The sequence below is a fragment of the Anopheles stephensi genome, chromosome 2 (genome assembly GCF_013141755.1).
Source record: "Anopheles stephensi strain Indian chromosome 2, UCI_ANSTEP_V1.0, whole genome shotgun sequence".
Lineage (NCBI taxonomy): Eukaryota > Metazoa > Arthropoda > Insecta > Diptera > Culicidae > Anopheles > Anopheles stephensi.
In genome coordinates, this window is record NC_050202.1 from 31,217,514 (window position 1) to 31,227,083 (window position 9,570).

Genomic DNA, 9,570 nt, shown 5'->3' on the forward strand with positions numbered 1-9,570 from the left:
TCATGTTCAACGGAAAAACCCTGCAAAAAAATTTCCCCCGAATCAAGGCAGCGGTTAAACAGTTTTATGTTCCATTTCGTTTTTCGACTGCGGTTTTCTCGCTCGATTTTTGTGTGTTCGGTTTGGATTAATTTATTTGCCTTTCTGCTTGAAAACTTTTTATACGCATCTGAACTGCCTTACACATTTTGCCATGATTTTTTGTTGTTTTTTTTAGTTACGAAAATAAACAAATGTAATAGCAGGTAGAGAGCGAAAGAGAGAGAGAGAGAGAGAGAGAGAGAGAGAGAGAGAGAAAGCGAGAGAGGTTTTTTTTAAAGCCATTATAAACCTGCATTTTGCTTAGTTTTGTCCTGAGCACACAGATACTAGCAGCAGTATCATCAAAGTATCTTCCAGCAAACAACACAGAGCAAATTAAAGCGCCGAACAGATAAAGGGAATGTGAAACGCGAGATATGGTAGCCTCACAGTGGCGAGTGAACTTTGTAATAAATGCATTTCAGATGCAATTCTTGTCTGAAAAGTGGTAAGAGCAGTAGTTTCGCTATCAGCATTTTTTTCTCTCACATCACTCCACTTAAAATCAGGAAAGAAAAAGAAATTTTAATAATATACCGCATATATTTTTATATTGTAATTTTTATTGTTTTTTTCGAATATTTTTAAATATAAATTTCACTTTACGATGCTGGTTCCGCTTTTTTTTTGCTAGTTTGGGTGTGCTAGTTTGTGCTTCTGCATACCGCCACCAACACACTTATATATGGGGACAGGCTCTCGCCCGTACACCAGTACACGTGCGAAGAAGTTACGTAGCTTTGTTTGTTTTTTCAATATTTTATTATAAAACAGTACCGTAAAATTACTCATTACTCTTCTGTTTGTGTGGGCCTGCCCTCTGCTGTGGCAGACCCTTCCTAGCCGGATCTCTACTACGCAGGTTCTCCGGGGACCTTGCACAAGCACACTGCGTCGTACAACATGTTGCTAACCGTTTTTGCTCTCTCCCTATCTCTCTCTCTCTCTCTCCAACATAGAGAAAAACATAATAGATCACACCGAGGATACGGTGCTCGACGACCCGATCGGAACTCCAGACGCCTCCGATGTTCGCCCTACGCGACCATATTGGCGCGAGGTGGCGAGAACAAACGAAATATCACGATGTATTGAAGGACGGAAAGATGGGTAGGAAAGAAAACGTGAAAGGCAGGGTTTCAAACCCCGCAGGTAGGTCCCGATTGAAGTCTCTCGTCTTCTAGGCAAAGTTCTTCTCCTAGTGTTGCCTTGCTTGTTTAACGGGGGGGAAAAGAAGTGGTGAAAAACGCACCCGACAATATAGAGGAGGAAAAATCGTGCGACAATGAGACAGTGATCATTATTTACAATAGATTGGTTGGTTCCCGGTGGGAAAATGGTTTCCCCCCTAAATGGGAAGGAAGAAAACTAGTTGCTTTAGGACCTCTGCCCCTCTTCAGCTCCCCCTTCACTCGGGGCTTACTTCTTGGAGAAACCGTCACCGGTCGGATCCAGGATCCACGGGTAGTTGTTCGGGCACTCCATGCAGGTGAAGAGACGGAGCGTCTCACCGGGCAGTTCGCGGGTGGTCAGCGGGCAGGCATTGGGCAGCGAGCAGTACGGTTGTCCCTTGACGTCGCACTTCTCCTTCCACTCCTGGAAGTCCCGGAGCGCGTTCAGCTCGGTCGGGTTCTGCATCCACTGGATGACCTGCAGCATGGTGACGAAGAACACATCGTTACGGCCAAGCATCTCCTCGATGAACTTGATCAGCTCCTCGCGGTACTCCTTCTTCGACTTGAGCCAGGAAGCGTGGAAATGGAGACCGAGCGGCGCACGGTTGCTATTGTAGTGGCGGTTGAAGTTGTGACGCAGCAGACGACCGAACTGTTCGCCGGACTGGATGTTCGAGCAGGAGTCCACCATATGGCAACCGGGCAGCGATTCGTCGAACGTCGGATCGTCACGTCGATCGAGCTCGTTCATCACCATCTCCCAGACCGGGTGCGAGCGGGACGGGCAGTTGTGTGCGTTACCGTTGCACTTGTGCGGCATGCGGAAATACAGCGTGTAGGGCCAGATGGGTACACGGCCAAGGGAAGCGGTGATCGACGCATCGTACACGAAGAACTGATCGGCCATCATCTCGAACTGCTTGTTACCGCCGACACGCAGGTACGGCGCACGGACACCAATAATCGAACCATCGGTAATGTTAGCGAACCGTTCCACGATCAAACGGGCACCGGCCATCTCGGCCAGCCAATCGTCGTACGTGCCCTGGGTCCAGTAGTTCGGGTCGTCCTTGTGCGTGAGCGAGAACACGGAGATTTCGTGTCCCTTACGGTGCAGATCCTGCACCGCCGAGTAGTTGGTGTACTTGTGCGAGACGAAGTACGTACCGCGGATCTGGCAACCGTTCGGGTTCTGGCGCTGTCCGTTGAAGATGTCCTCGTACAGATCGATGTTGTCCACGTTGACCGCACCGTTGAAGGTGATCGTGATCATCTGCGGTACCTGCTGAGGTTCAATGTTACCGGGGATACGCGTTCCGTCGGCCGAGCAGAAGCAATCCGGCAGCACGCACTGGGTCGTGTCACAGTCCGGGGCACGGTTCGGGTCAAGTTCGACGGCTGTGGGAAAGATGGTCGCAAACAGAAGCCTTTAATATTCGGACTGTCCCCCGGAGAGCCTTCAACATCCGCATTGCAGCCAATACTTACTACACGCATTCTCGTCCGACTCATCCTTGCAGTCAGGTTTGCCGTTACAGAACAGCTCCTTGTCGATACATTCACCATTGCCGCAGGACAGTTTGCCCTCCGGGCAGATGGGCTCGTCCGTCTTCAGGATCGGCAGCACTTTACGTGGCTCTGAGGGAAAACGGAACAATTGCAAGATTGTAGTGCAATGCACGTGAAACTTCCTACCAGTGTGCGCGTGCGCAAGACTATCTACAAACCGGTGCGAGGCTGTTAGTTTACAATATTCCAATAACCCGTTTGAAAGTGTTAGGAAACCCCAAATGGAGGATTGTTAAGAGTATGTTGAAAGAGTTTTGAATAGAGTAGTGAGAGGTGATCAGGGTGACTCAGGTGTGTAACATCATATTCATCGCGTATGTTTTGCTGCTGAGATCTAATGTTCGTGTGGGTGCTGCGTGTGCTTTATGTACAATATTTCGCACATAACGCTTAATCACACATCGGGTTCTCGTGCTGTGCAATGCGCTTGTTTGATAACAAGCCAATCGAGGGGAAAAAAAACTGTATGTGTGTAAAAGAAGAGAGTGCGAGTATCGACGAAACTGTTTGAAACTGTGCCAGGAAGCTCCTCGTGCTCGTAAGAATAACATCACTAATTGGTGGTCGTGTCGTGTCTCGTTTGTTAAATCAAATGATTGCTAGAAACAATGACCGATGAAGTTATTTTATGAGAATTAGATACAAAGGTTATGAAATTGAATGTCTTTTTTAGAATTAAAATGACTTGACAACAAGATAAAAAAAATTAGATTAAAAATCGTTTAAATTAGATGGCAAACTGATCGAATGCCATAATTTTGCTATAACATTTGAATGTGTGTATGCGGATGAGTATACTTTCAGGGGTGTTTCTTATCTATGACGTGTGTGGTGGTGTGTAATTTTTGGTGCTCCATCGTTGAGATGCGTGAATATCGATTGCTACTAGGATGAAATTTTACATTAACCATCACCATTGCCAAAATATGCTACCTGTGCATGAGTTTGTTAGTAACTCTGTTCGTGTGTACGTGTGTGTGCGTGTGTCTGCTCGTCTGTATCTAGAGCGTGTGTGCGTTTTACTTTCGGCGATTAACGGGCTGAGCGTGCTGAAGAGTCGTTCGTTTATCATTCAGCGGCCCAACCTAACAGCTTCCTACATCTGCTCTGTGCACCGTGGACTACGTCTGTCTACTAGCTGTATCCAAAACCAATATGTCTCTGAGCCAGACCTCGATGTGTATTGCGCGATGCCTCCTATAATCCTTTGTGAGCGTTCGCTAACCTTCTGCTAGACGTGCTACCGCGACTAGCTCGCGGTGATCTACACCCTATGTACAGTGAAGCTACTCCACGCTGCTGTGCACGAGTAGTACCGGTGACCTAGCTGTAGCATCCCTGCCCACAATCAGGTGTAAGGTATGTGTCCCGTGTGTAAACAAGCAAACACCTTTCATCTTTGTACAACCCGAAGCTCGGTAGCACCCCGAGTGTATGGCGCCCACGCCTGGGTGGGCCTTGGGTGGGCAGGACACTTACTCTCTTTCTTATCACACGTGGTGACCTTTGCTTTCCAATCGCAAGTCTGTTTTTCAATGTCGAACGCCAATCCGGACGGGCAAGTGATTTGCTTCAGTCCAGACCGTGTACACCTGATGCGCATGCATGTTTCGGGAAGGGGTTTGGTAGGTTCGGGATGCAAGGACACATTCGGTTATTCACACACAAAAGAAAGGGTTGGGTGTTGCATTTCGCGGTGGTTACACGGTTGGCGGGTTCGATGTTTCCGTCGGATGAGATGAGTAGGAATTGGGGGAAGGGGTGGTGGGTGGAAACACAGGAAGCCACACACACGGGTGAGAAACACAGTGGGACACGGGTCGTTGGAAACACACACACACGCGAGGAATTCGGGTTGATATGGGAGGGCGGGTTGAGTGGGTTGAATGAGAGAGGGGGTTTGGGGGGGAGGGTTTCAGTTCGTGCAGCGGGAAGAGAAAATCATAAGAAAGATAAAGAAGAAAGAGAGAACACAGTTTAGTCGAGATGGTAACACAAATAACCGGGCCGAACCAAACGATGTCTTGATGCGCGTGTGGACGAAATGAGCGGGCGTTCGCAAACGGAGGTTCTGCAACAGCTCAGTTCATCCACACAGCACGACTGTTGGCCGTGTCCCGGAGACTTACTTCCTAGCAGGTCGCACGACTTCACGTTCGTTTTCCAATCGCACGTTTGACGCAGCACGTCAAAGTACAGCCCGGTCGGGCAACGAACGGAGGCGAGCCGCGTGATGCCGTTTTCGCCCGCATCGTCGCACCTATTCTTCGTCGGCAAGATTGAGGGAAATTACAACGGAAAGCGATAAGTATCGGTTGGCAATGGAGGGGAAGTTGAGGAAAGGCTTAAGATCGCACCACACCGGAAACACCGGTTCCAGTTTTTGCTAGAAAAGGGAAGGTACGCGCAACTACACGCGGAAGAAGAAATCAGGTGGCCACGATGCATGTGTTAAGTCATCCACGAAGGCCATGCTTTCTAAAATATCCATGGCAATGGAAGGCGCGTGACAGCTGTCACTGCAGGTAAAGCCACTTCCGCCATGTTTGTTTCTACTCAGAGAAAATAGCACTGACAGAGTTGTAGCTGGTAAAGTCCGAACAGTTCCTCGAAAGGGTGCTGCTGAAGTTACTGGACGGAGGACTTGGTGATGGCAGCGAATAATACACATTGGTTGAGCTGGTAGAGCCTTACCTCACTACTTCACGGCAGTCACCGTCCGTGCTCAGGCGGAAGTATTCATCGCCCGGCCGGTCCTTGCACAGCTCCTCCACATTGATCGAATCCGGATCGACGTCCTCGTCTTGGCGCTTTACGCGAACTTCGGCCGCTGTTTGTCGGTGTGGAAACGCACGGAACGGAAACGAAGCACAGGAAGGGAGAAAAAGAAATCAGTATGGTGTAAAACAAAAAGATATAATCAAAGAGAAAGGTTGAACGGCTGTACGATAAAGAGCAAGCGTGGAAACAAAAAAAAAAACACTCTCGAACAAATAAGGAATCGTGGCTCCGAGGGCAGAGGCGATGAGGCGGCTACTCGTTAGGCAATCGCGCCATAAAGATACACACACATACGCTGCTCACCGCTGGGCAATTGGTGTGTCGTAACGAGCAAGCTGTGAAAGTCGGCGTGCGATGACAGGCGACCAATTCAAGATGGCCACAACGGGTATTATCACATCGTATCGCCGTATCACACGGTTTCGAGTGGTGTCGATGAAAGTGAAATTTATTGTTATGATCGATCGTCTGAACTGCACCGAGCAGCAGCCGTGGTTGTGTTGATTTGTTGCCGATGGTCATAAACTGTAAATGGTGCCCTGTCAACGGTCCAGGTAAGAAGAGTGTGACATTTAGCGCAACTCGTCGCTCTTTGCAATCTAAAATGCAAATTTTTTGCAAAAGCCCAGAGTTCTATCGCTCCGCTCGATCGCTAGAAGACGCTTTCGGGTCATGAGCACAGCAGGACATGTGTCAAGGTAGATCAAACGCACACACGATCATTCGTGTGTTCATTCATTCATGCCTGACTGTTGAATAATACCGCACCGATGCCTATCTCAACACTGCATCAGCCCGCTCTACCGGTAAGTCTGACACAGTTTCATCCATTATTTGTGCGATCTTTCGGGTAATTAATGAAGTAGGCATCGTTAGCGTCTCTCGTTCTCGCTTGGTTTTTTTGTTTTGCCACCGACCAGCGCCCTGTATTCTAGCTGCTGCGTGCCGGCTTAGCTGCATCATTAATCAAAAGCGTGTGCCGGTTCCGTACGCGGTCCCGTTCGGTGAAGATGGGTGGTCCTAATAAGATTAGGAGAACCAACGTGTTTGAGACGAAATTCGTCGATGGTGTTCAAGGTCAAGGTCAACCGCGTAAGAACACCGCCTCGGGACACTTAAAGGTAAAGCTTATCCAAAACCGTTACTCCAGACAAGATTCGGCCGAGAGCCAACAACTGCCCCTGGCCAACTTTTATCGATCACGATCGCAGTTGCGTAAGGGCATCCATTTTGTTTGTTAATCTTTCCCGAGACACACCTATACACGTACCGCCGTGTACCGTGTTATGTAAATGTGTCGCTTTCCAGTCCTGGCCCGAGAAGATTGATCTGGCCGGGAGTTCAAGGAAGCGAAAGCGCCAGCAAACCGACCGACCGTAGCGGCACGACGACGAAGAACCAGTTCTTCGTGCCAATACCATTACCAGCGGCGGCTTTGCGGTGCTTATACGGGGGTGGGGGGGGGGGAACCTGGTGAGTACATGAGCCCATAAATGTGTTTTGGTGGAAGTGGGAGACAGGCAATTGAAATGCACACTGAACAATATGTGATGGCTTTTCGGATTGCAGCTGAACTGCAGCAAGCGAAGGAGACAGACAAGAGACTTGCTGTATTGCACGGTTATGGTCGTTTAAGCTTCACACGCACCCTCGGAACTTTGTGCGGCGGTGACGGTGGCAGTGCAAAAAAGGAAAGGGAATGTACTGTGTGCGTGTGTTGTGCCTGGTTGTTGGTGGTGAAGTAAATTGGCCTCCAACCGCCCATAAGGCATGACGCAAAGAAGAATTAAAACCCAATAGCCCCTGGTGGTAGGCTATTTGCAACCAAGCGCTCGCTAAGTGGTGCAATCCCATGGACTTCTGGCAAATCGATCACTTTGGCAAAAGGAAGTTAAAGATTGTAATTTTCTAACCAAAGTTTGAGCTTCATAACACTTTGTACGGGAAATGATCACAAATCCACACGGAAACAGATGAGCGAGTTTTTGAAACGCCTGACTGCGGTAAAGAACCATCCGCAATTGTAATACACCGTTCACCAACTGTTTCCGGTATGCCGTCGGTTATGCCATTATGCCTTTTTTGTCCACCTTCAACAGTATAAGTATTGCATTTCAATCGCTGTTTCGCCCTCAGAGGCCCTTTTTGGCCATGGAAAGACTTGCCTTTCGTTAGCCGATTTTGGTACGATTTCTGGTGTGAATATTTTGCTTACCGATTGTCACCACTAAACACAGCAAACTGAACAGTTTGAACACTCTGGCCATGCTGGTAGCCATTTTCTAACAACACACGCTTTCGCCGCCTCGGAGTACGGGCACACCGGGCACACTGGGCAAACCACCACTAAGCGCAACGCAACTGTCAATGATTTCGTGGCAGTTTTCGGCTCACGAAATGGAATCGTCCGCAGTCCGGGCGTACCGGGTGTGGCTTCTGGTTTTCGTTTGGGCTGGGCAGCTGGTTGCTGCTGCTGCTACGTTGCACGTACTGTACGCACACGTCGGTTCGTGGACAGGGCGCGCGCACTAAAACCGTCCTTTCCCGCACCGGCTACTACTTATATAGAGGCTCTCGCTCTGTTACGCCAGCGGGATGCAAGCTGCAAGCGGTTTCGTGGGGCAGTTCGGCTGGGGTCGCCTTTCTGCGTTCTCGAACGGCACTCAGTCCACTCAGGTGCCGGTGGTAGGGTGGGGGTTACCCGGCCCGGGACCTTTGTGTGCTGTGAGGGTGTAAAGCGTTTCCACTTCCATGGGGTGTTGCGAACGGGTGGCGTTTGCTGGAAGGGATGAGCAGTGCGCACCGGGAGAGTTTCGGCCGGCTCGCAAAGCTTTGAGTGACCGTGTGAGTGACGTGACATACGCGATCAGCAAGCTTATGAGAGAGGTCGATCAGCACTTGCTAATTGAATTTGTTAAGGTTAGCGCAGTTTGCTTGTTTAAACAGAGTTTTGTTTGCTCAACTAGGATTATTAACTTTGCTTCTGTTTTAGATTTTGGGATGTTAGGAAAGGTTATGTTAATCGAAAGTAATGTGTTAGTTATCAGATCAGTACTCACGATATCAGAATCGCCAAAGGTCGTAATATTGTAGCATAATTAATTTATTCTACCTTCGATATACTTTCTAGGCAATAAAATCGGTGGATGTCATCGATCCTTTCCATTGAGGAGTTTATTTATATTTATATTTTATTATTTTTCATACACAGTCAGTTCTCAACTAACGCGGTACTCGAGTTACGGGGACATTAAAATTTGACAGTATTCTGAGTTTAATATGTGGATTCAAATCTTTAATTGAAAACCACCCTTTAAATCTGCGTTGATCTATTAACAAAAAGTGGGAATTGTACAACTTTTTCCAATTGAATGCACATAAATTATCTTATTAACCATCATATTGGTTAATCTAGAGATAACGTCTAGATTGGACATTTCTTTTATAAAAAAATATTATTTATTTGATACTCTAATAATCTGGAAGAAGTATCAACTAAAACGAACGCCTTTTGTTCGCTAAGACGATATTTACACATCGCAGCGAAAACAATTGAAGGCTGCCCGATAAAGACCGGTAGCGCCAAGCTGCCTTTCCAAATGTGTCAGCTTGTTATTCTTATTGTATTGTGCTGGCATTGTAAACGGTTCCTGTTGGCAATTTTACGGACTTTCTTTTCCGCTTTGCGTTAAGCACCGAAAAGTTCACAGAAATGGCATTCAACGGAATGGTACAGGCTGAAGAAACTGGCGTTGCGTGAGCGTAGAGCCGCAAATAACTCACCCGGTGTTTGCTACTGGTGGGGGCCAAAAAAAGCTCGCCGGAAAGCAGTGAGTGAGTGCACCCCTGCGAATCACAATGTGCTCACCCAAAATTCTATTTCCTCCCACTACGACGAACGAAGAAAGAATATAAGAAGCGCTTAAGGCACCCACTGCTGGTGTGCAAGTTTTCTCAAAACAAC

The 9,570-nt window shown here is 48.1% G+C and overlaps 1 protein-coding gene across 2 annotated transcripts; it reads right to left on the bottom strand.

Moving 5' to 3' along the window:
- Positions 1-701: 701 nt before the first annotated feature.
- On the bottom strand, positions 702-8,155 carry LOC118503245 (chitin deacetylase 1). Of its 2 annotated transcripts, none has more exons than XM_036036266.1 (5): positions 7,822-8,155; positions 5,520-5,655; positions 4,955-5,085; positions 2,745-2,894; positions 702-2,654 (listed from the first exon to the last, which is right to left on the bottom strand). In XM_036036266.1, the coding sequence occupies exons 1-5, from the start codon at positions 7,883-7,885 to the stop codon at positions 1,501-1,503; spliced, it is 1,635 nt and encodes a 544-aa protein (XP_035892159.1). In that variant the 5' UTR covers positions 7,886-8,155; the 3' UTR covers positions 702-1,500. The 2 variants fall into 2 exon arrangements, with proteins under 2 accessions (XP_035892159.1, XP_035892160.1); XM_036036267.1 differs by lacking the exon at positions 4,955-5,085 and adding an exon at positions 4,305-4,417 and having other exon boundaries at positions 777-2,654.
- Positions 8,156-9,570: the final 1,415 nt, after the last annotated feature.